Source organism: Gossypium hirsutum, chromosome A01 (assembly GCF_007990345.1).
Source record: "Gossypium hirsutum isolate 1008001.06 chromosome A01, Gossypium_hirsutum_v2.1, whole genome shotgun sequence".
Lineage (NCBI taxonomy): Eukaryota > Viridiplantae > Streptophyta > Magnoliopsida > Malvales > Malvaceae > Gossypium > Gossypium hirsutum.
In genome coordinates, this window is record NC_053424.1 from 7,921,221 (window position 1) to 7,948,863 (window position 27,643).

Below are 27,643 nucleotides of genomic sequence, written 5' to 3' on the forward strand. Positions count from 1 at the left end.
TTATTGATGCAACAAATCCGTGAAGCTCAAAAAGTTGATGATGAATTAGTTGCAAAACGAGCACTATGTGTATCGAAACAGAATTTAGAATTTTTGATTGATAGCAATGATTGTTTGAGGTTCAGAAATCGATTATGTGTTCCAAGAAATTCAGAGCTTATTCCGATGATTTTGGGTGAGGCTCATAGTAGTCGAATGTCAGTTCACCCGGGTAGTATGAAAATGTACAACGATCTAAAACAACAATACTGGTGGCATGGTATGAAACGGGACATTTCTGACTTTGTTTCGAAGTGTTTGATATGTCAACAAGTGAAAGCGGAACATCAAGTGCCTTCGGGATTACTTCAGCCGATCATGATACGTGAATGGAAGTGGGATCGGGTTACGATGGATTTTGTATCTGGGTTGCCATTGTCACCAAGCAAGAAAGATGCAATCTAGGTTGTTGTTGATAGATTGACAAAGTCGGCTCATTTTATTCTCGTACGTACGGATTATTCACTTGATAAGCTAGTCGAATTGTATGTTTATCAGATTGTAAGGTTACACGGGGTACCTACTTCTATTGTGTCGGATAGAGATCCGAGATTCATATCGCGGTTTTAGAAGAAATTGTAAAAAGCATTGGGTACTAAGTTGCATTTTAGCACCGCTTTTAATCCCCAGACCGATGGTCAATCCGAGCGAATTATTCAGATACTCGAGGACATGTTGAGATGTTGCATCCTTGACTTTAATGCTTCGTGGGAACGATACTTGCATTTAGTTGAATTCGCATATAATAATAGTTTTCAATTGAATATCAAGATGGCACCTTACGAAGCTTTGTACGATCGTAAATGTCGTACACCTTTGTTTTGGACCGAACTCAGTGAGAATAAGATTTACGGAGTTGATTTGATTAAAGAGGTCGAACAAAAAGTTAAAGTGATCCGTGGAAGTTTGAAAGTAGCATCAGATCATCAAAAATCATATGCGGACTTGAAACGGAAAGATATTGAGTATCAAGTCGGAGATAGAGTGTTTCTCAAAGTTTCACCGTGAAAAAAGGTACTCAGATTTGGCCGTAAAGGCAAATTGAGCCCAAGATTTATCGGACCATACGAAATTACAGAAAGGATTGGGCCGGTTGCTTATAGACTACTTTTGCCGCCTGAACTTGAAAAGATTCACAACGTTTTTTATGTTTCGATGCTCCTCGGTACAGATCCGATCCTTCTCATGTGATTAGTCCATCAGAGATAGAAATTCGGTCTGATTTGAGCTATGAAGAGGAACCGATTCGTATTTTGGCTCACGAGGTGAAAGAATTGTAGAACAAGACAATTTCGTTAGTGAAAGTGTTGTGGGTCAAACACGGAGTTGAAGAAGCAACGTGGGAGCTTGAAGAATCCATGAAAGAACGATACCCTAATTTATTCGCTGGTAAGATTTTCGGGGACGAAAATTTCTTAAGGGGGAAGAGTTGTGACAGCCCTAATTTGACCCTAGTCGGAAAGTGGTTTGGGGACTACAAAATCTAGTCACAAAAATAATTAAACGTTATATTCTATGCTTATTATATGTGTAAGTGCATGTGTGAAAGTTTCATGCTTTGATTTTGTCGTTTGTATGTGAAATTTATTAAATAGGACTTATGTGAGAAATTTTGAAAATGTGATAGGTTAAATTGTAGTGGTCTATTAATGCATGAAAAAAAAAAGAATGGACTTGCATGTCAAATTATCCATTTTAAGATAGTGGCCGGACATGTTATTATTTAATATAAAATATATGTATTATCTATTAGTATTATGGAAACTAAATGGCTTTATATTTTATAATAATGATAATTAAAAAAAGAAAAAGGGTGAAGAAAACAAAGTGTTCATCTTTGTTCTTCTTAACCGATTTTAAAGAAAGAAAAAGGAGCAAAACCATTCGGTCATCTTAAGCTTGAAACAAGGTTAGTAATTCATGTTAGATTTTGAAATTTTAGCTTATTTTAAGTTAGTTACCAAGTTCCTTAGCCCATGTCAAAATTTTGAATTTGGGTGATGATTTGAGCATTCGGCCATGGTAGATAATGAAGGGGTTAGATTATTGACCTTATGTTTTGATGGATAATTGTTGATGAAAGAAGTTTGAACTAGTTAAAATTTAAATTGCTAGTACTTATATGTGTAATAGCCGAACTTGAACTTGATAAATGACTTGAACAAATGTTTTGTATTAAAATGTTAGAATGTGAGTAATTGCTTTTTGGGTGATTTGGAAAAAATAAAGTAGATGTTTGAATGTCTAAAGGTTCGGCTTTATGCATTAATTTAATGGTATGATTTTGAATATGTAAGTAATGGAATGTGAGTAATGTTTATGCATAGGTGAAATTATATATGTTCGGCCAACCTAGGTCTCTATGATATTGAAAATGGAAATTATCATGTTAAATGATGTACGGTAGTGGTCTAAGTATTTATTTGTATCTTACATATATATGTTAGGATGATGATTGATAGGTGAGAATTAAGCTTAGTTACGAGGTATAAATATGTTAAAATAAATGTTGTATGTGGTTCGTGATTAGTTTTATTGACTAAACAATGTGTTTTGTTTCGTTAAGGGTAAGTATGACTTTGGCATATGAGTAAGTGTATATCATGTATGTATATGTATTGATTTGGTTGAATGTAAACGGTAAATTTTATATCAAGCTTATATTAAGGATACAATTATAATAAACACATTTATCATGAATACATGATCCTTCAGTCATATAGATTTTTATGTATGTCTCTAAGTTAATATGAATTATGGTGTTTATATTAAAACATGCGCACTTGACCTTTCTATTTGTTTAATTTTGTATGTTACTATGTGTCTCGGATGTGTGCAAGGTGTTTACAATTGTGAGTGTTACTTACCCTGTTATGTGGCTAAATGGTTAAGTTGATTTTGGAATGTGTCTTAGTTGTGATAATTTCTCCACTTGAATTCGGTTTGGTGTGTGCAGGGTATGAGCTTAATAGGGTTTATATGTTGTGAATGAATGAAACTTTAGTTAAGCTGTTGTGTGATATGTGCTTTAAAATAAATGAATTATGCATGTGGTCTTGAGGGTGTGTATAAAGAAAATGTTAACTTGTTTGTATCTTAATGTCGAATGAAATATTTGGCCAAGGAATGGTTCAAATTGATGAAAATAGAAAGGTCAAAGATGACCTATAAAGTATTTTATTTTTTGTTTACTATGATCTATATATGTGAAAGTCGAATATGTATATATATTATATTTTGAAGTAATGCTTAAATAGTCGAATAATGATTAGTTTAATTTTTTTTTGAATTAAGCTCAAGAGCATAGAGGACAAATTCGGATAAGGGAAAAGCTAAAGTAGTTGAGTAGCCGATCCGTAGTTGTTCGGAAAATACTCGAGGTAAGTTTTCAGTATTTAAACATAAGCTATTTATGAATGAATCATGATATGTCACGAGAAATTTGCCATACTTTTAGCATATATATATACACACATACTTGAAGCCAAATAGTATGCATGAGATTTAAATAAGGAAATTTGTTATGATCATCTTACTGTGAGATGTATTCATTAGATGGGAGATATGTAATGGTAAATTAAGAAGTAATAGTGTGATAGTTATCAAGTGATTATACGTGAATGAAGTTAAAGAGGACTAATGTGATTAGCTTATGTGAAATGCATAAATATAAGAAGTGTATATGTTATGAATTTGTGAAATTTGTATTCGAATTATTATTCGGGCCTATGGCTCAGCAAGCTTTTAGCAGGTGGAATTGTTTCGCGCCATGAGCCTAGCAGGCATAATGCCGGTGAATGAGTTTCAGACTTAATGTCTAGCAGGCCTCGTGCCGGTGATAAATTCAGGTTTATACCTAGAAGGCCTCGTGCCGGTGATAAATTCAGGTTTATACCTAGCAGGCCTCGTGCCAGTGTTAAGTTCGGGTTTATACCTAGCAGGCAAATTGCCGGTGAAACAATAAAAGTCTATGAATATGAGATTAAACTATACGATATCTAGATTCATTCGATAGATTAAATTGTCCAGGTACATATAAATTGTTATACATATGAAGAGATGTGAATTAAAGTATAAATTGAAATGAGAAGTATATGGAAGGTAGTTGTGTATATTTATATTCGGCCGTCTTGAATTTAGTACATGGAAGTATATGTTATATACATATAATTATGATCATTGAAATTATAAGGTTGAATCGATGAGTTACTACAAGTCATTTAGAAGGTATGATTATGAAATTCGAACTCTGAAGAAATAATAAGTAGTTGAAATGGATTTTACGTGGTTATATACTTTTGGTCAATTGGTATTATATTTCGAATATGAAATAATGTGTATAAATAAGTTTTGTTGTTTAAGATACTTAAGACTTACTAAGCTTAATGGCTTACTGTGAATGTTTTGTGTTGTCCTATTTTATAGATTTTGTTGAAAGCTACGAGCTCAGGGATTTCAAGTTCAAAATCATCTAGACTATCGTCACTGTTTTGGTACTTTTGATAGTTTATATTTTGAGATATGGCATGTATAGGCTTAACTCTCCTTAGTAAAGTAAGTTATATTTTGAAATTGTAAATATTTTAGCCATGCGAAAATGGCTTGCTAATTTCCTAAATATTAGTTTATGGTTCTATGGACTTATGTGTCAAATATCTTGAAAATTATTAGTTACTTTAACTTTGGTTAAATTTTATTCATGGTTGAATGATTAAAGAAACTATATTTTGTTATGCATGATTTATTATGAATGGCTAGTCTGATCTGTTTCTTTTTGGTAATACTTTATGAATCTATTCATGTAATGCCTCATTTACCCGAGACCGTCGCCGGAGTCGAGCACGAGGCATTACTAAACTTATTTGAGCACTTAAACAAATTCAAACAATTTATATCACACTTTCCAGACAAGCTGTCCAACTGCGTTACAGACGCAAAATAAATCATATCTCGAGTTACAAAACTCGAAATCCAAATCCGTAAATTTTCCCCGATCTAGGCTCATATATCTACTTACTAATTTTTTTCTAGAATTTTTGGTTGGGCCAATTAGTACAGTTTATTAGTTGAAGTCTCCCCTGTTTCAGGGTTCGGCTGCTCTGACTCCTGTGCACTACGAACCAAATTTCTCCATGTACAGAATTCAAATAACCAAGCTGTTTGTTTCTATTAAAAATATACTCAATAAGGAATCCGTACATATATAGTATGACTCCTAGTTAATTTTTTTTACAATTTTTAATGATTTTTACAAATCAGAATGGGGGAGTTCGAAATCACTCTGACCTTGTCTCACAAAAATTCAAATATCTCCTGATATGAAAGCCTTTTGCTTACACCGTTTTTTCTATGTGAAACTAGATTCAATAAGATTTAATTTCATATTTTATTCAACCTTTAATTAGATTTTCATGATTTATGGTAAATTTTCAAACTCAAACTACTGCTACTAACCAAAAACTGTTTTAGTACAAAATGTTGTTAACTAGTTTATAACATATTTACTTCATTTCATTTAAACTCTATACATGCCATATAAATCTTCAAACATAAAACAAAAGCTACCGGAATTGATCTGGATAGTGTGCTTTGTTGTGTTGATCCGATCTACCCACTTCACTTCAAGTCAATCTATATAAAAATATTAAACACACACAAGTAAGCTTATTGAAGCTTAGTAAGTTCATAGGTTTAAAAGTAATGCTTACCAAACATAATATTTCCAAACAATACCAAAACATTTACTAAAGTTTCCTGCGATTCACAACCATTGTTATAATAATTCACATAGTTGAGCGTAACAATAACAACTACTCAATCTCTTTCATTTGGATCACTTCTCTTTTATTTCTTATAATCAAATTAGGAAACGGCTTACGAAATTGAGTACGTCGTTGCTCAATGCCACGATTCACAACTCAGTATGGTTTTCCTCATTGAAATATCATACCTATATTTTTCAACTCGGTATGGGAAATGCCATACCTACATTTCTTAACTCAGTATGGATTTGATAATACCATACCTACATTTCACAGCTCAGTATGGATAATACCATACCTACATTTCACAACTCAGTATGGATGATACCACACCTACATTTCACACTTTGCCATGGAACAACCATGGTCTTATCTGTCAATTCATCACACGTCACGATACGAACGTACTCAATCCTGCGTTTTTCCTAATTTGCATTTCCACATTTATTCTTTCATTAACAAAATTTACACAATCCCACAAAAAATTCATATATAATAACACATTATATACTTCAATCATTCACAAATAAACATCTAAATTCAACCATATGAACTTACCCGACTAATTTGTAGAAGATATTGAAATTTAGGGACTATTCCGCAACTTTTTCTTTTCCTCGTTCTTCTTTGAATTCTTGATCTATAATATAAAATATTTCTACTCATTAGCATTTATTTGATTTCTATTTCACTTCACAATTTATGCTGTTCAAATTTTGAAATTGCACTTTTACCCCAAAATTTACAATTTTCACAATTTAGTCCCTTCTCAATTCACCCATCAATTAAACTAATTTTTCTCAATTAACACTTTATTTTATCATTATAAACTATTTCAAAACCTTTTATATTCTTAATTTCAACAGCAACCTTCAATTCACAACTTTTTCACAATTAGGTCCTAAATATCATTTCCTATCAAAATCACTTAATAAAACCACCTTAATATGAAATTAGAACTTAAATTTCATAATAATTCATCATAAACTTCCCTTATCCATCTAGGGTAACTTCCAATTTCACCCATAAAATCAAAAACTAATGAATTCTATAAGTGGACCTAATTGTAAAAGTCATAAAAACATAAAAATTATCAAGAATTAAACTCACATGATGTAAAAATATGAAAAATCAGCTTTCTCCAGACCTTCTACGGCGTTTTGGCTGAGAAAATATGAAGAAATGTCTAGATTTTTCAATTACATCATTATTTAACTATTAACTTTTATGCTATTTCCAATTTTACCCCTTGTTCACATTGTTTTCTTGCTTATTTCATACCCAAACCGTCCAGCCATTAACCTTTGGGTCTAATTGCTCTTTAAATCCATCTTTTTAAATACTTAAGCTATTTACTCACAATTTAACAAATTTTGCGCTATTTTCAATTTAGTCTTTTTTAATTAATTAGCCATCCAAACGTTAAAATTTTCTAACGAAACTTTAATACTAACTCAATGACACTCCATAAATATTTATAAAAATATTTATAGCTCAATTTTCAAATTTGAGGTCTCGATACCTCGTTTTTGACCCGTTTGACCTAATAAATTCTTTTAATTCACTAATTTCACCATTTCACAAATTCTTCTAAATTCTTACTTGACTCATAAATATTAAATTACTATCTTGTTCAATCTTATTTGTCGGATTTAGTGATCTCAAATCACCATTTCCGACACCACTGAAAATTAGGCCGTTACAATTCAGGTGACGGATAAGAGTATAGGGTGTTACAAACAGTCCCAGCAGCACTACTTTGACCTGAACGTTTACTTTTCTGAGGAGTATTTTCTTTCTTCTCCCCTTGTTCTTTGTCTTCTTTTAACAATTGAGGACAGTCCCGAATAAAATGATCAGTTCCCCATATTTATAACAACCTCCGGTTCTTCCCCAACATTCATCAATATGAAATCTACCACAATTTTTGCCTCTAGGTCTCGGAATATTTTGCATACTACTAGCACTAGCTGTTGGTTTATTAGTTACTCCGACATCTTGTTGAGCTGTTTTACTTTTATTTGATCGTTCCGAAATTGTAACAGGTCGACTAGAATCATCACTGAACTTTTTAGCTGGAAAAGTCAAGGTTGGTCTAGAGAAACTTCTTTTGTATACCTCTTTACCTCTTCTTTCTCTTTGCATCTTTCTATTATACACTTCTTCCATCTTTTGAGCTCGATCAAACAGAGCAAAAAATTCTCGAATCTCAGTGCCTCCAATCATCATTCTGATTTCATCATTAAGCCCTTCTTCGAATCTAATGCACATTTCTTCCTCTGTCGGTACAACATCCCGAGCATATCTACTAAGATACACAAATTATCTTTCATATTCGGCCACTGTTTTATTCCCTTGTCGAAGATCAAGAAATTCCCTTTTCTTCTTATCTAAATATCTCTTTCCCACATACTTCTTTTTAAACTCGTTTTGGAAGAATTCCCAAGTAAGTTTATCTGCAAGTACCACTGCCTCAATAGTTTCCCACCAATTATACGCTTCTTCTTTCAATAGTGAAACCACACACCTCAGGTAGTCCTCCGGAGAACACATCATCTGTTTAAAAACTCTCTCCAAACTCTTTAACCAATACTCTGCTTTAACTGGATCATCGTCTGATCTCCCTCGAAATTCTTCAGCTCCGAACTTTCTAAGTTTCTCAATCGGTGTTCTTTTACTAGATTCATCTATTAAAAGAGGAGCAACCGGGGTTGTAACTGGTGGTACCGTAGGGTGAGGAGGAGGTTGTTGTGCCTGACTTCTTCCTTGTATTGTTTCACGATACCACTGATTCATTAACCCGTAAATCATATTTTTAAGTTCTTCCTCTTTCATCAATGAAATCGGAACATTACCACTTGTTCCCTGCTCAGAAGTCTATATTCTACTATTAACTTCCTCTTCTTGACCAGCACCCTTGGGTCTATCAGACATCTTTACAATCTATAACAAAAATTAGTAGTTAGATCGGATCATTCACATCACACTAGCACAGATTTATATGGCATGTATTTCTAAACACTTACACATCACATTCGTTCTGAGAATCGACTAAACCAAAGCTCTGATACCAATAAATGTAACACCCCTAACCCACATCCATCATCAAAACAGGGTTATAAGATGTTACCGAAGTTTACGGAATAATTATACAAAAATTCCATTATTTACCTATATTCACATCAAAGCTGTTCACTCGAGTCATAGTCACTAAATTATTTATATCTGGAGCTATAAAACTCCAAATTAAGATCCGATAATTTTCCCTAAAACTAGACTCACGTATCTTCATACCATAAAATTTTTAGAATTTTTGGTTTATCCAATAAGTACATTTTATTCTTAAAAGTCTCCCCTATTTCACTGCTTGATAATTCTGCCCACTCTTCACTAAAATTTAAGTATCTTTCTTTACAGAATTTAAATAATGTTATCGGTTATTTTTTATAAAAATATACTCATTAAGGAATCTAACCATATATATTATGTCCCATAATTATTTTTGTACAATTTTTAATGATTTTTACCAGTTAGAACAGGGGAGCTCGAAATCACTCTGACCTTATCTCACAAAAATTTGAATATCTCCTGATATGAAAGTCTTTTGCTTACACCGTTCTTCTATGTGAAGCTAGATTCAATAGGATTTAATTTCATATCTTATTCAACCTATAATTAGATTTTCATAATTTATGGTGAATTTTTAAAGTCAAAATACTGCTACTAACCAAAAACTGTTTTAGTACAAAATATTGTTAACTAGTTTATAACATCTTTACTTCAATTCATTTAAACTCTATACATGCCATATAAATCTTTAAACATAAAACAAAAGCTACCGGAATTGATCTGGATAGTGTGCCTTGTTGTGTTGATCCGATCTACCAACTTCACTTCAATTCAATCTACATAAAAATATCAAACACACACAAGTAAGCTTATTGAAGCTTAATAAGTTCATAAGTTTAAAAGTAATGCTTACCAAACATAATATTTCCAAACAATACCAAAACATTTACTAAGTTTCTTGCCATTCACAACCACTGTTATAATACTTCACATAGTTGAACTCAACATTAACAACTACTCAATCTCTTTCATTTGGTTCACTTCTCTTGTATTTCTTATTATCAAATTAGAAAATGGCTTACGAAATTAAGTACGTCGTTTTTCAGTGCCACGATTCATAAACTCAGTATGGTTTTCCTCATTGAAATACCATACCTACATTTTACAACTCGATATGGGAAATGCCATACCTACATTTCTTAACTCAGTATGGATTTGATAATACCATACCTACATTTCACAACTCAGTATGGATGATACCATACCTACATTTCACACTTTTTTATGGAACAACCATGGTCTTATCCGTCAATTCATCACATGTCAAGATACGAACGTACTCAATTCCTGCGTTTTTTCCTAATTTGCATTTTCCACATTTATTCTTTCATTAACAAAATTTTCACAATCCCACAACAAATTCATATATAATAACACATTATATCATTCAATCATTCACAAATAAACATCTAAATTCAACCATATGAACTTACCCGGCTGATTTGTAGAAGATATTGAAATTTAGGGACTATTCCGCAACTTTTTTCTTTTTCTCATTCTTCTTTGGATTCTTGATCTATAATATAAAATATTTCCACTCATTAGCATTTATGTGATTTCTATTTCACTTCACAATTTATGCTCTTCAACTTTTGAAATTCACTTTTACCCCAAAATTTATAGTTTTTACAATTTAGTCCTTACTCAATTCACCAATCAATTGAACTAATTTTTCTCAATTAACACTTTATTTTATCATTATAAACTATTTCAAAACCTTTGATATTCTGAATTTCAACACCAACCTTCAATTCACAACTTTTTCACAATTAGGTCCTAAATACCATTTTCTATCAAAATCACTTAATAAAACCACCTTAATATGAAATTAGAACTTAAATTTCATAATAATTAATCATAAAATTCCCTTACCCTTCCATGGTAAATTCCAATTTCACCCATAAAATCAAAAACTAATGAATTCTATAAGTGGACCTAATTGTAAAAGTCATAAAAACATAAAATTTATCAAGGAAAAGCAAGAATTAAACTCAAATGATGTAAAAATATGAAAAAAAATCTTTCTCCAGACCTTATATGGCGTTTTGGCTGAGAAAATATGAAGAGATATCTAGATTTTTCAATTTTGTCCTTATTTTATATGTTAAAATTGTAAAATTTCCAATTTTGCCCTTATTTCCCTTATTTTTTTTGTTTATTTTCTTGCCTTTTCCGTCCAGCCTATTCATTTTTAGGCTTAATTTCCCTTTAAATCCTCTTTATTTTAACACTTGAGCTATTTAATCCTTCTAGTAAATTTTGCATTTGTTACAATTTAGTCATTTTTATTTAATTGACTGCCTAAACGTTAAAATTTCTCAACCAAACTTTAATACTAACTAAATACACTCCATAAACATTTATAAAAATATTTATGGCTCGGTTTTCAAATTTGAGGTCTCGATACCTCATTTTTTACCCGTTTAACCTAATAAATTCTTTTAATTTACTAAATTCACCAATTCACAAATTCTTCTAAATTCTTACTTGACTCATAAATGTTAAATTACTATCTTGTTCAATCTTACTTTTCGGATTTAGTGATCTCAAACCACCATTTCCAACACCACTGAAAATTAGGCCATTACAGTGTCAAGGTTCATCAAATTAAGAAGGCAAATGGGAGTTTACAACATGGAAGCCAAGGAGGAGTGTTGAAGTTGACCTCCATGCAGCTCATGCAACCAAGGAGAAATTCATGCAACATAAGTTATGCAGATGAAGCATGAAGAAGTAGATCAAGCTGCTGTAGCATTGCCGGATGAAATACATGCAACCGAGGATGTTACTGCTACTGTTCTATTTCAGTTTCATTTTGTTACTTCAATCAATATTTTGTAACTTAGTTAAATTCAAACTAAGTGAATGACACAATTAGGTAGTATTGAACTGGTAAATCAACTTGTCAAAGTGTACAAGCAATGTTTTACAAGTTTCAATGTTGCTTAGTGGTAGTAGGTGTTTGTTTAGGTGAAATTTGTTCATTTTGACCAGCTTGTGTCTGGTATATGTATTGGCTTTTAGCCTTCATTCAAGTTAATGAAAATTCATTAGAATTTCATCCAAAAATACTCTCTCTCTCTCTTTGCTTTCATTCTGTTTTTCAATCACAAATCTCCTGACTTGAATTTCAAGTTCTCTTCATTCTTTATCCGGATTTATTATGTTGTTGCCCAAGTTTCTCACAGAGCTTCATATTTCCTCCGGATAAATTAGTCACAAACTGCTTCCTTGGCATTCAATTTCGTCGGATTATACACATCATTCACTCCATAGATTTGCAGCAGATGCTCGTCTCTTGTTGTTATGATGATCCTACTTCCTAAACCAAACCAAGCTCGCTTGCCTATCAAACATTTTAAGTGTTGTATGTTATCCACATCATCAATAACAACAAAAATCTTTTTATGAGATAACATATGACGTATGATGTCATTCCCATCATGAACATTAAAAAAGTTGAAACTTTTCTCTGGAAAAATTTGGGAAAGAACTTGTTTCTGTAAATAAACAAGTCCATGTTTCTCTGCAACTTCACGAACATCGGCCAGAAAACTTTTGCCTTCAAAACGACTTGAAATTTGGGTATAAATAAATCTTGCAAGATTTGTTTTACCTAACCCGCCCATTCCACAAATCCCTATAATCTGAACACTATCATCTTCCTCCTCTATGCCTATTTTGCAATTTAACTCTTCCAAACGTGATTCAAGTCCAATCATGTCAGTAGGAGCACTTGCAAATGTTTGACATAATTTTGTTGATACCTTTTTAATGATTTCTCCAATAAGTTCTGATTCATGCCTTCAAATACAAAGCAAAGGAAAATGCTTAGTGAAACTTTAAGGGCACAATCCTTAGCTAATGCCTCAAATTTCAAACTTGATGCTGGTAAGATATTATTGAAGTGAAAGAATATGATAGTTACCTGTTACTCAAGTGCCATCCTTTGATGTTAGCTACTTGAGTTAAAGCCACCTTTGTGTCTTCTCTTTGTTATCCTGGAAATTATTTTCATGCTTAAGAAAAGCTTCTTGAACTTTTCCGGTTTGTTTTCTCAAATCAGATGGATCCACATAATAGAAAATGGGGAAGACATTATGTCCCTTGTCGTTTTTCTGTTGAATAATATCGGAAAGCTATTCTAGGCACCAGCTCGAAAAAGCATACATTTCTGACAAAACGATTACAGAGCACCATGACTCATGAATTGCTTTGAAGAGCTCAGGTGCTATGGGTTCACCTGTCTCGAGCTTTTCGTCATCCCTAAAAGTGATGATTCCTCTCCTTTTGAACGCAGCATAAAGATGATCCGTGAAATTCCTGCGGGTATCCTTACCTCTAAAACTCAAGAAAACGTCATATTTCCCTCGAGAAGCAGAAGATGGTGAAAACAACGAAGGAGATGACGATGATGAGGAAGATGTCTCACTATCGAATCTAACCATTGGTGTTTAGCAGCTAAATTCAAAATGATGTTGACGAGGGTGAGACAAACGGACAGAGGAGGAAGATATATCTCAATCGTTGGGATTTAATTAGCAGTTACAGGTTTTCATGATTCTTTTGTAAAAGCTGGCCAATTAGTACACCTTTAAACAAAGGAATAGATGAAATTCTAAACTTTGAGAACTGCTATTCGAAGAAGGTTGATGGAGAGTGAATAGTAACTAGGCTCTTAGAGAACGATGGCCAGGCCATACGGGCTGTTAAATACTAGAGATTATCACCATAGTGTACACTATAATAAAATACTGCAATGCTTACGAAGGACAAACAATGTTGCTGGCATGGTAATTCACAGAACATTTACTAATAATATTTTAGTGAAAAAAAATGAATAAATTGATTGGCAGTAAGTTAACATTTAAGTCTATTTGTTTCATCTTTAACCAAAAACAATATTCGATATTGCCCTATAAATTTGATCTTTGACTAAACAGACATTAAAATAAGGATAGGAAGCAAATATGAACCATAGTAATCCTTTCCCTCAATATCAAGATTGAGACATGTTGATGCAATGAGCATTAAATTGCGTTTGCTGTGATGGATTTTTCGTTTTGAAAGTCAAGAGATTTCCTCTCGATGTTTATTATTATTATTATTTGAAAGTTTAGAGATTTACTATCACGGTTTTTCCCCTTTTTTTTTTTTTAAAGTTTATAGAGACCCTTACGAAATTGACATATTTACTAAACAGACAATAAAATCAGGACAGGATGCAAATAGTTATCCTTTAACTCCGTCTCATGATTGAGACATTTTCATGCATTAAATCGATATTTTAAACGTAACCATAGTTAAATTACGTTTTTCACTTCGAAGGTTAAGAGGACAAAAGGTATCAGAATTGCGAAGTAAATTCTTATATGGGAGTCGATGGGGCAATGAACACCCAAATTAACAAATGTATTGAACTCAATGGACTTATAGTAGTTTCAACTAAGAAAGATCTGACACCGTTAAGGATAGACATTAGTCACGAATTTTAAAATTATTCTATAGTCAAGAGAAGGATTGAACTCTTTACTACTTATTAAGATAAGAAAGATTCTTAATATTTTATTTAATTCTCGAGATTATATTCATTTAGTTTTAAATTTTGTGCTTATGTAAGAATTATAAAGTAAGTGCCCATCTAGATTCGTTGGAAATTAAGATAGCAACATAATATTGAACGAGAAATCAGATCTCAAGATGATAATGAGGACATTATGTCTTGATTTTTATGCATCACTAAGACAATAATGTCTGTTGGGTTTTTCTGGCATCGTCAAATTGGTTGATGGTAGTTTGCCATTAGGGAGGCCTGATAATGATAAGATTAGGGTATAGTTATCAAGAATTAATTAAAGTGATAGGATCTCTATTAATTATTAAAACTTTCAATGTTGTAGTTATTGTGAATTTATAACTTTCTTTTATTTGGTTGTTTTTAAAGAAAATAACAATTGTGCATTAATTTATAATATTTTAATAAAAAATTGTAACATATATTATTGCTAATTTATATGTATATGTTGAAAAAAAAAAGTAATTTAAGAAAGTATGTTGAAATTTTCAAAATTTATTGATATACGTTGTATTTAGAGAGAGAAAGGAAAACGCGTCTTACGAGGTGTGCTTTCAGTCGTGTCTATTGAAGATGTGTCTTACAATGTGTGTTTTTACTAAAAATTAACAAATTAGTTCTTTTGGTTATATGGTAAAATGTTAGTCTTTTTTTTAATTAATATTTTTGACATATTAGCTATTTTGGTTAGATGGTTAGATAATTATGATTTCATCTTTGAGTCCTAAATTCAATTCTTCTTATAAACATTTTAATATGTATTTTTTATTTCATGTTGTTTCAAGTTTTTTTGATTAATATTTATAATTAATAAACATATTATTTTCTAAGTTTTTTTTATTTTGAATTAATAAATCTTTTATTTGTAAAATCAAATAATAAATATGTAATTATTTTTTTTAAAATCAATTAATTATTAAGATATATTTTTCTGTAACAGTCCGTTTTTTAGTGGTGTCGAAAATAGTAGTTTCGGGACCACAAGTCCTACAAGCATTTAAATTATACGAGTTAATAATAATTTTTATAATGAATTTTGATTTGAGGATTTTTAACTAATTGAACTAAAAGTTAATATAAGTAGTTCAGTTCAAAAGACAAGTGGTTATTGAAAACGAAGTGTTAGGCAGTGCCTATGGCAGTGGCAAGGGTCAGCAACCTTAAAAATGTCATAACTTTGGTTTGGCATCTTCATTTATTCTTCTTCTTCTTTTTATTTTATTGTTAACTAGCTACAACAGATGCTTTGGGTATAGAATCTGCCATGGTTTAGGGATAAACGGTGCGGTTGTTGCTATTGCAGTCGAGTTCGAGTTCAAACTGATGGTCGTCGGAGTTGGGAGACTGGGTTGGTAATAAAAAAAGGTAACTCATTGTGATATTTCCACAAAAGTTGGGTTGCAATATTTGTTTTTGGTTTTGGCATAGACTGGAAGGTAAAGAAGTTGTGGATTCCATTGTGGTTTGGATTTGGGTTAATTGGGTTTCCACCGTGGCTAGTTAAGCTAGTTAACTAGCCACATCAGCTGTCTCGTTAAGCCTATGACGGAATATGTTAATGGGTGACTGATTTGTCACTTTTTGAAAGTTGAGTGACTAATTGAAATCAGAATAATTGTTTTGTCATTTGCATCAAAATTGAGTGATTATTGATGTAATTTACAACCCATTCAATTTCCCTATTAAATTATGTATTTGGATTATGATTCGATTATATTTAAATTATATATTTTACTTAATTGGGTTTTATTTTGTTTAGATTTTGGGTTATATTTATTTTGCATGAATATTAAATTAATATTATAAAAAATTAAAATATTAGCAGTTGGATCTTAATGGCTCATAATATATTCGTATTCATTAATACTGACGGTTAAAACCATTTCTATATATTTAGGGATATAATTGCAATTTCATTTATAAGTATATTTACTGATGATACATGTTGTTGCTATAAGTTTAAGGAGAAAATAGTAATTTTACGGCGGTAAAAATCTTCAATATAGGTAGTAGAAAATTAATTATAGTGGACGATACTTATACCAGTAGTTTCTACTTCACCGAGGATTAAACTGTCAATATAGACCTTTAGATCTATTTCAACAGTCACATGTTTCGTTGATATATAAAATTCTATATCGACATAACATGTATCAACGGCTATTTTTTCGTTGGAATAGCCTTTTTGACTTGCGATATAGGATTTCCAAACCTATATTGACGGAAAATTTATTTTTAGTGACGGATTTTGAGCCATCACCATATGCTTATTTGTTTGTAGTGTGGCAATGAGTCAAACGATGCTCGTCTTCATATTTATGAGTGACTACAGTACTCTTTTTTTATCTAGTTAAAGAAAAATCAAGGTTTTGATCCTTCAAGCATTGTGAAATTAAATTGGTTTAAGTACAAATTTGATTTTATATGTAAAATTATGCAATTTATGTTATAAGGTGTTAAGCCTTTAAAATCCCAAAAGTCAATATTTCCATGCACAAAATTGGTGCACTGAAGACCACAAAAATATTTGGTTTTTCAATTGTCATGCCAGTTGGATTTATGTACAGATTTTTAAAAGATTAATTTTAATTTATTTTGGGATAAGATTGAAGATTATTTATACTATTATAAAATTATGTTTAATTTGGATTGTTGGTTGGTTAAATTAATTTAATATTACTTTTCAAAAGCACTGTTAAGTAAAAGTTAAAATTTTCTGCTTTTGCTTTTGGCAAAAAAAGTGTTTTTCCAAAACAATTTTTGTTCAAAAAACAATTTTAAAAAATATTTTGTTTAGCAATTATTTTATCTCAAAGGTGTTTTTTTTTTGTCTCAAAAGTGCTTTATAAGAATAATACTAAGCACACCTTAAGTTTATCATATTAAATCTGTAAATAGATAATTAATTCACATGTGAAGAAATATCAATTGAAGGAATGTTGTGCTAATTAGCTGAAGTTATTCTTCATATCTGAATGAGATTATGTCTTAATTTTATTGTGCTTTTTTTATAATAGCTATTTGAAATCCATATTATTCTTAAAGAAGGTGAACTTTTGTTAATAGATCACAATTTAGAGTTTAACTATTTTATTGATTATTTTTAAAAGCCTCAATTTTTTGGGTTTCAAAATTCGAAATCCTAATTTTTTGGTTTGAAAAACATAGCAACGTAATATCTACATTTCCATACCTCAAATCAAACATAAAACGAAAAAAAAAAACTCATAAGAACTTTGGATAAAACCTAACCTTTATTTCAAAATCAAGAGAAACCTATGGCTTTATGTAAATATCGACTGATGTGATTTAATAATGAAATGACAAACACTGTTATTCGAAGGAAAATGACAAATAAAAATAATTATTTTTCATTCATTTTTGGAGGAAAATGGCAAATACTATTATTTAAAGGGTCAAAAATGTAAAATTAAAAATTAAAAAAATTAATTTTTTTTTTTTGCAAAATTAAAAAGCTAAATAAATCACTATGCCAAAAAAACATTTGAAGAAGGGGACATCACATAAAAGGAAAGCAAGCAGACAAGCTCTTAATTATAAGTAATTCGTTTATTAATAGTGTGAATCTTTTTAAGCAAAATCTGTTGATTTATGGTGACATATTTTGCTTTTTACTATAAATTTGGTTTACATAATCAGAATCCAACTCTTCAAGGGGAAGCATTGGGTGAATCTGAAACTGCATCAACAATTGAAGTGCACTTATTCCATATTTGTTTAGCCTTCGATACAATTTCTTGTTTAATGTTTGTATGGTTTTTGAAGAAAGGATCTTCAAGATCTCTTCTCACCAATGCTTCATGGCATGGTCGACCAATTTTCACAAGTTTGTGACAACATTCATCGGAGATGGTCCCGTTTCTGAATATACTCTTGTAAACTTCGTCGATACAACGCAACGTCATGTTTCCGCAACTGCGTGTCTTGACTGAATCAACTATCACCGCACCACTAACCGCAATGGCCAGAATTGCGAGACCAGCATAAACATTCAAGCTTGCCATAGCAATGAACAATAATGGGGTTTTGTTTTGCTTTTAATTCAGTGGGCAGAAGACTTTTGGTACTGCTGCAAGAGTTGGCTATATCGATGAAAATAATTTATAGGGTATCCCGATATTAGAAAGCATGCAATTAAAAATGAGAATTTATTAAAATAAGAAAACGTTATAGAAATTAATTATTATTTAAGCTTCATTAACTACGCTTTACTTCAAAATTAAATAATACTCACCGTTACCTTATCTTTGTCATACCTACATGAGTAAACGTGCTTCGTAAATTACTCTAACATATAAAAATTTATTTGAAGTTGTCGAGCTCGATTAGAATGGACATTGTTATCAATGTAAGAGGATGTGGGCTCGAGAACGTTAAAACGTATGATCCTCCTATTTATGGGTTGTAGAAACTATTTTTATTTTTATTTTTTTGAAAACAGTCGACTTTTATTTTAAGGAATGAAAATGGGAGTCGCCACCGATCTTTTTTATTGAGGTGTGATCGGATCACATCGTAATGTGACCGTTTTAATAAAATGTTTTGATTTACTAAAATAACAATTTTGGTCTACGAAATTCGATAAAATGAGTTCAGAAGTCGGTTACGTGCGAGGAAGGATTAGTACCCTCGTAACGCCCAAAATTGATACCTAAGTAATTAATTAATGTCTTGATGTCGAAAGTTGAAAACTCGAAAGGAATTTAAAATACGATTCCTCTTTTTATTAATGTTAATTAAACAAAAATGCTTGGATAAATCGAAGCGGATGCTAAAAACCTTTTTGTCCAGAAATAATAAAATGTCACATCCAATACGTTAGGACACAACATTTTAAACCCTCGAGAATAAGCTTGTCTTTTTATTTTCAAAATTCACGTATTTTAATTTTAAAAGTATATTCGATCATTTAGGTCAAACGAGAAAAATCGAACCCAATACGTTAGGACATGATATCTTGAATTTCCAAACACGAAATATTACTTTTATTAAAAATCCTTTTTTATGAATTTGGGTAAAAATTAATGTAATATAAAAATGCACTTCATTTATTCGAGTATAGCTAAAACGTACAAATTCCATATTCACGAACAATAATGCAACATAAATTTAATAAACCAATAAAGCATTAAAAAAGAAGAAGATAAAAATCACATCAATAATATGCATAGTAGAACAATATTAATCAAAGAAAAAGGATAATAGCGATAATAATGACAATAATATCAAGACATTAAAAGAGAGATAATAAAGGCCAAGAATGAAATAAAGTAAGATAAAAATAAAAAAATAAAAATTCATTGAGTACGAAAATAAAGAAATAAAGAGAAAACAAAAAAAAAGATAGTAAATAAATAAATAAATAAATAAAATAAACGAAACTTAACAAATTAAAATAAAAAGGAAACCTCAACAGAGTTAAAAGGGATTAAAATGTTATTGAAATAAAATTAAGTTTTTAAGTTCAAATGAAATAAATTTATAAATAGAATAGGGGTTAGGATTATAATGAAATAAACGTAAAAGGACTAAATTGAAGTTTAATCAGAATTTTGAGTAAAAATCGAGAAGGAAAATAGGGCAAAGGGCTATATTGAGACGCGCGAATAATAAGGAGGGACCAAATGGGAGATTTTTCCTTTCCTTCCAAAACGGCGCCGTTCAAATGGACCATATTGACCCCGAAATAAAATTCAAAGGCATAATTTAAAAAAAATTGGATATTAAAAACAGAAAAAGGAGGAAGGACCTTTCGCATAAATAACCCAAGGGCTGAAAAACCCGCGGATCCCCTGGTGGGTCAAGTCGGGCGCGCGGGTAAGGGGATTAAACGACGCTGTTTTGGGGCTATTAGTCTCAGTCTCAAACGACGTCGTTCCATTAGCTTATAAAAGGAAAACTTTTTTTTTTTTTTAACTTTCAATCTGCTCCCTTAAAAAAACACTTTCAAAACCCTTTTTCTCTCAACTCTCTCAACCTCTCCTTTGAATCCAACCAGGACTCTAGTGAGCTCGCGCGGTGGCTCCGCCGCAACCCCATCTCGCCAGTAAGTAAAAAAGAGTTTTAAAATCCCTCTTTTCTAAAAAAAAAACTCACTCGGTTTAGGTATTTCTTAACTGAAAACGAAGATGAAAAGAGAGGGGAAAATAAAAATGCCTTTCGGCCTCCCTGTTTCCCTTGTTGGACAAAGCCCGAACAGAACCCTAAAGGGTTTCCACAACTTTCGTGAATAGAAGGATCCTCCGATGATGGCGAAGTACAGAGAAGAAGGTAAGCTTTTTATTTTCAAAAATGAAATACATAAGGAAAATCACCTTTTTAATTTCTTTTCTGTTTTTTGATTGCTATAGTCGTGTTCGTGTAAAAAACTATATTTGTGTTCTTGCGGCTTTTATAGCCGAAAAGAAAGAAAAATACATTTTGTTCCTATTTTGTTTTTTTTTGCTACGATTTTTGTTGTTCTTGTCCTTCTTGCACGTACGGAGGACGTGGAGGGGCGACGTGGCACGGGGTGGAGAGTGGAGGCAGTTGGAGCGTACGGAGGTGAGGGCAACGGTGCAAAGGGGAAGTTAGGGTTCTAAGACATTTTTTGATTTTGGGCCAATGGTTGTTACAATTTGGGTTAGGGTTTGTTTGGGTTTAAGGTTAATGATTTGGGCCTGTGAGGTACTTGGACATTTGTTTTGGCCTGTTTAGTAATATTTGGATTTAGTCTTGGGCCATTGTAATTTGGGCTGTATTGTAAATGGACTTTGACTTGGACTTAATAATTATTTTATTTATTCTGACCCAAGCCAAAATTGGCTTATTACATGGGTTAGTATAGGGAACACCATCATCACCTCCCATGTATACTTTGCAATGAATTCCATTCATGCATTAGGAGCACTTTGCAAATATTTGACATAATTTTGATGTTACCCTTTTAATAATGTCCCTAGAAAACAATGATTCATGCCTTCAAATTCAAAACAAAGTAAAGAAGAGCCTTAATGAGTCAAAATTTAATAGCACAATCCTTAGTCAACATGTTAAGTGATTTAAAGCCTTCTTCGATATCTAATTAAAAGTTGATATTATATTATTGAAGTTGAAATAACGTTGATTTTTGCTAGTAGATATTAGTTCAGTATAAGTTAAGTTGCAACTAAATCAAGTGAGTATTGTATAAACAATAAAAATGGACACTCAAAGTAATTTATACAGATCGAAACATATTTCTATGCCTGTGAGCCTTTCCTAAAATTTAATCTCCTATGAATGAACATTACATGATGCCGTTCAAGTTCAACTCTATTACAAAATCACACTAATAAAATAGTTTGAATATATCACAAAATCACTAATGTTCCTCACAATGAAGATATTAAATTCTCTGAGTTCATGTCTAAAACATAAATACAAGTTTTTAATATATAGACCTTGTAGTTTAGTAAATCCAGCTAGTATGATTTGAATGAATCACTAGAATTTCATCCATATATCAAATATCTTTAAGGAGAAAGATAATTTTGAGATAATTAACTATATTTTCTTGATCGCATATCTCTTTATTTATGGAAAGACAATCACACTAAACTTCTTCAAGTTGTCCCTGCTTGACAAAAGATCTTCCTTAAGTAAACCATGAAATATGCTGTACAATATCCATTAAGAAGTTGGACAGAATTTTTTTCGAAATATTCTAACAAAATAGGCAAGTTATAATGTTCTATCAATTTTTTCTTAAGTTGCAATTGACATTGTAACCGGCATTAAAAGCCAATTTCAAGGTTGAACAAGACTTCCATATAATGATCTAGAGTCAAGCTTCACTAAGTAATCTTCAATTCATTTTAGTCTGCTTAAACCTCACCGAACCAATTACCATTAATATAAGGATACAAAAGATTAAGATAAATCTTCACAAAATCACTCCCACATCTTCTTATGATTGTATACCTCAATATATAAGGTAAGTATATCTCACGAAGGATTGAAAATTAACCTTGATTGGTCTAATCTCTTCTCCAATTATAATCTCTTAATTTTCTACTAAAAAATATACAGGAAAATAATCAATATGCATAAGTCAAATATGTCAACAAATAAGGCAAATTTTGTTATACATTTAGCAATATCTCAAGTTGCAACTAGCATGGTAACTAGTAGGTAAAACTAGCACTAACAGAAGTGGAAGAAAATGATGATTACTTATTATTCAAGTGTCACCCTTTGATGTTAACTACTTGAGTTAAATCATATCACAACCATTACATCTTTTTGTTTTCCTTGAAATTTTCTTCATGCATAGCAAAGGCTTCTTCAAGTTTCCCGGTCTACTTTCTTAAATCAAATGTGAAAGAGCGTGGTTTTATGCAAGGTAGATATACATCACCAAAAAATTATCAACATAAATAAGATAAATTTTGTCCAAATTTTAGCTATACCTCAAATTGCAACTATCGTTGTAGCTAGAAATCAAATATAAATAACATAAATTTTGTCCAAATTTTAGCTATAACTCAAATTACAACTATCGTTGTAGCTAGAAATCAAATTTTGGTTCTAACAAAACCGACTCACATCATAGAAAATCAGAAAGACATTATGTCTCTTGTCACTTGTTTGTTGAATAATCCAGTAAAGTTATTTCAGGCACCAACTCGAAAATGTATACCTCTACAACAATATGATTAATGAGCTCAAATTCATTAAATTTGCCTATTAGTTACACTTGAAAAACTAAATATGAAGATGGACATAAGAATTTGTTATATAATTTATAAAATTTTACTACATCTGTGGGTTCTAAATTAAAGAATAATCCAAAATCAATTTACAATACAAGATGTGATTTAAGTTCAACTCATTTATTAAGTTGCAACTTCACTCCTAAGCATCAACTAAATTAAGAATTTTTTGACATTCCCTTTTATATAAGCACCGAAAGTCTTCAAAAGAATAATTTCTTTGATTGATTTTACTCAATGATCCGATGCGTTAAATTACTACTTAAAATCCAACGAGTTTTTCGATAAAAATGCAACAAATTACATCTAACACATGCAACTGAGACTAATATGATAATTACTATCCTATTTAATGCAACATATAGATGATCAGTGAAATTTTGTCAAGTATCATCTCTAAATTCAAGAAAACATTGTATTTTCCGCAACAAGCATAAAAAGGTAATGAAAAGAAAGGAGATATCTCACTATCGAATGTAACCATTGGAATTCAAGAGCTAATTTGAAGATTACACTAAGAAATGCTATCATTTAAAAATAAATAAATAAACAAAAATGGCCCTGATTCTTCATATGCATCCAGGGTTACAATATAGATAAGACCAAAAGGCTGGAACGGTCCAACCATGAGAAATAAGATGAAAATTAAGGAGCGGCACGATACAAGGAAAGGAAGCAGGGAAGGCGTTTAACTATAAATTGGGTTAATTCACTATTCACCCTGAAACAATGGCCCAAATTCTAAATCAGTCTCAAACTTCAAAACTTATTAATAAGATTTCTAAATATCAATATTGCATCAATTAGATCTTTTTATTAGTCTAGTTGTCAATTTGGACATTAAATGTTAACTCGGATCTTACATAGAACGTATTTAAAATATGTGATCAAATTCTTGTTGGAACAATGGCAGCAACAATGCATAAAACAAACTAAGTTTGCTAAGATAACAGCAAGAAACCGAAGCAAAAATTTGAAAAAAAAAAAGCAAAGCTTGAACAAGATGATGATTGAGCAATTCAATTCCTTTCATTGATAATTTCAAAATATATGTAAGTTACAAAGTAAATTTGACAGTTACCTAATGACATAACTGCTCCCACTAATACATACTAATACAAACTTGAATTGTAATACCCCTACCCGTATTCATTGCCGGATTAGGGTACGAGGCATTACCGGAGTTTACGAATTAAATTTTTTTTTATATTCAATATAGCCCTTTTATAAATATCTAACCTTCCCTGTAATATTAAATCGAGACCAATCCACATCAACCAAATCAATTCAACATATTTTCATGATAGATTCATGCATTTATATAAGATAACATCATCGCCTATCTATAACTAGGTTTGTTAACCATACTAATGGCTAACTTTACATTCATTTCACGTTAACATTTACTTTGTTAGCTTATACATGCCATTGATTTCCAAAATAAAGTTTCTTTATATACCAAAATCCTGAGGTTGACAGTGTGATGTGTCTCCGACCAGATCCGACCTCCGAGCTCTTAACACTACAAAACAGGGAAAAAGGAAACGGGGTAAGCACTTTGTGCTTAGTAAGCTCATGTAACAAGAATTATACTTACCTAATATTTTCAATACAATACCATAAACATCCATATATCCATTCAATGCATTATTACCCTAATATGCACAAACTCAACATTCTAGTTCAATAATTTCCATGTACCAATAATATATACTATGATTGATGAGCTCGTCAATACCATAATTTCCATTTCCTTGTTATTTTTTCATATTTATCCCGTTGAATTTATCGGAATTTCGATGGATTTTCAGAGGTACACATTTATTGTACAATTCCGGGTCCGTCAATTTATATTCATGTGCGCACATATCCATTTCAGAGAGCACACTCCCGCGAACCTCAACCTTACAGCGGGATTACCAGTCCAGGCTAAATCCCCTGCAATATAAACTCATAGAGTATTGTCGGGATTACCAGTCCAAGCTAAATCCCCTGCAACGACAATTACTCTAATGAGCTTGGATCTGAATTACCAGTCCAGGCTAAATTCAGACCCTAATTCGGATTACTCGTCCAGGCAAATCCATTTTACACATATTCTTCGGGAGGGCTATATCAGGATAGGATCACCCGTCCGGGCTAGATCCTTTTTACCGTCAATTCCTTTTCAGAGATCCATCGAATTTTCTTTTCATTCAACCGGGATTTCTTCCCATTTTATCAAATATATCAATGTTTCATAAATTTCCATGTAATGAACACTCAAATCATATTCACATCAATAACATACAATTTCAAGCATTTCAGAATATAATTCAAGTTACACGAACTTACCTTGATACTTGTTTGTAAACAGTAAAAATCTACTAATCCCGAACTTTTTCCTTTCCTTGATCTAGCTTCGTATTTGAATCTTCTGGATCTAAATAAATAAATTTAATTATCAATTTAATACATTTCATGTTCATATGCAACATTCTCTATAATTCAACTATTATTTATAGTTCATTCAAAGCTGTCTACTTGAGTCATAGTCACTAAATTATTTATAACTTGAGCTACGGAACTCCAAATTAAGATCCGTTAATTTTCCCTGAAACTAGACTCATATATATTTTTACCATAAAATTTTCAGAATTTTTAGTTCATCCAATCAGAACAGTTTATTCTTCAAAGTTACCCCTGTTCTGTTGTCTAACAGTTCTGACCCTTCTTCACTAAAAATAAATTATCTCTTTATACAGAATTCAAATGATGTTATCGTTTGTTTCTATTAAAAATAGACTCATTCAGAATTCTATACATATAAATTTAAGTCCCTAATTATTTTTATTCAATTTTGTATAATTTTTCAAAGTCAGAACAGGGGAACCCAAATTCATTCTGACCTTGTCTCACAAAATTCATTATATCTCAAAATTTACAAATCCATTGCTTACAATATTCTTCTATGAGAAACTATACTCAATAAGCTTTAATTCAATATTTTTTTCATCTTCTAATTCGATTCCTACAATTTTTGGTGATTTTTCAAAGTTAGTCTACTGCTACTGTCCAAACTGTTTTAGTGTAAGCTGTTTATTACCATTTTTCCCCTAAGCTTTTAATAAATGATAATTTCATCCCTACTCAATTAGCCTCTCAATTGAGCCGATTTTTCTCAATTGACATTTTATTCTATCACCTTAAACTAGTTTACAACCTTTAGGAATCAGAATTTCAGCAATAGACTTTAATTCCAAACATTTTCACAATTAGGTCCTAAAAATCAATTTCCATTGAAATTGCCTAATAAAATCATATCATAAACAAATTAAAGCTTTAATTTCATTCTATTTCATCATAAACTTACAGCACTCAACCATGGTGACTTTCAATTTCATCCATGAAATCAAAAACTAATGAATTTAATAGTAGGACCTAGTTGTAAAAGTCTTAGAAACACAAAAATTACAAGAAAAAGGCAAGGATTAACTCACTTGGTGCAAAAATTATGAAATACCATCTTATATAACCCTCCTATGGCGTTTTTAGCTGCGGGAATTGATGGGAAATGAAGAAAAATCTAGATATTTCCTATTTAGTCCTAGTTTTATTTAGTTAATTTTGCAATATTCCAATTTTACCCTTAATTTATCATTTTTTCTGCTGATTTCATACCCTTGCCGTCCAGCCCAAATAATTTTTGGGTCTAATTGCCTTTTAAATCCTTTCTCATTAGACTCTTAAGCTATTTAATCACTCTAGCAACTTTTACACCTATTACAATTTAGTCCTTTTCATTTAATTGACTACCCAAACATTAAAATTTCCTAACGAAATTTTAATACCACATTAATAACATTTCATAAATATTTATAAAATTATTTTCGACTCGGTTTTACTAGATAGAGGTCCCGATACCTTATTTTACCCAATTTCTTCAATAATTTCTTTTTCTAACTAATCACTAAATCGATAAAATTTTCCTATCAATATTTTCATACGATTTTCCTATCATATCAATTTTCAAGCAAAAATATTGAAATAAATTTCTCTTTAAATCGGATCTATTGTTACGAAACCATTGTTCCGATAACTTTGAATTTAGGCCATTACAACTCTCCCCCCTCCTTTTAAAGATTTTCGTCCTCGAAAATCTTACCAGTAAAGAGGTTTGGGTATTGTTTCTTCATTGCCTCCTCCGGTTCCCATGTTGCTTCCTCAATCCCGTGCTTTTGCCACAATACTTTCACCAAATTTATCTTTTTATTTCTAAGCTCTTTTGTCTCTTGTGCTAATATCTTGACCGGTTCTTCATTGTAAGTCATATCCGATTGAATCTCTACTTCTATCGGAGAAATAACATGTGAAGGATCTGATCGATATCGTCGTAACATAGATAT

General features: G+C 31.3%; 2 protein-coding genes and 1 long non-coding RNA gene across 3 annotated transcripts; 1 reads left to right on the plus strand and 2 right to left on the minus strand.

The window, feature by feature from the left end:
• Positions 1-12,142: 12,142 nt before the first annotated feature.
• Positions 12,143-12,652, minus strand: LOC121208416 (disease resistance protein RPV1-like). Its single transcript, XM_041079010.1, has one exon. The coding sequence runs from the start codon at positions 12,650-12,652 to the stop codon at positions 12,143-12,145; it is 510 nt and encodes a 169-aa protein (XP_040934944.1).
• Positions 12,653-18,176: 5,524 nt separating this feature from the next.
• LOC107917248 (protein DOWN-REGULATED IN DIF1 11) lies at positions 18,177-18,530 on the minus strand. Its single transcript, XM_016846620.1, has one exon. The coding sequence runs from the start codon at positions 18,528-18,530 to the stop codon at positions 18,177-18,179; it is 354 nt and encodes a 117-aa protein (XP_016702109.1).
• A 1,762-nt stretch (positions 18,531-20,292) lies between these two features.
• Positions 20,293-21,425, plus strand: LOC121204829 (uncharacterized). Its single transcript, XR_005900014.1, has 2 exons — positions 20,293-20,796; positions 21,012-21,425. It is a non-coding gene; the product is annotated as an uncharacterized lncRNA (long non-coding RNA).
• Positions 21,426-27,643: the final 6,218 nt, after the last annotated feature.

Bases quoted from the DNA above. Each gene is read 5' to 3' on its own strand.
- LOC121208416 (XM_041079010.1), bottom strand. From the start codon at position 12,652: ATGATTGGACTTGAATCACGTTTGGAAGAGTTAAATTGCAAAATAGGC.
- LOC107917248 (XM_016846620.1), bottom strand. From the start codon at position 18,530: ATGGCAAGCTTGAATGTTTATGCTGGTCTCGCAATTCTGGCCATTGCG.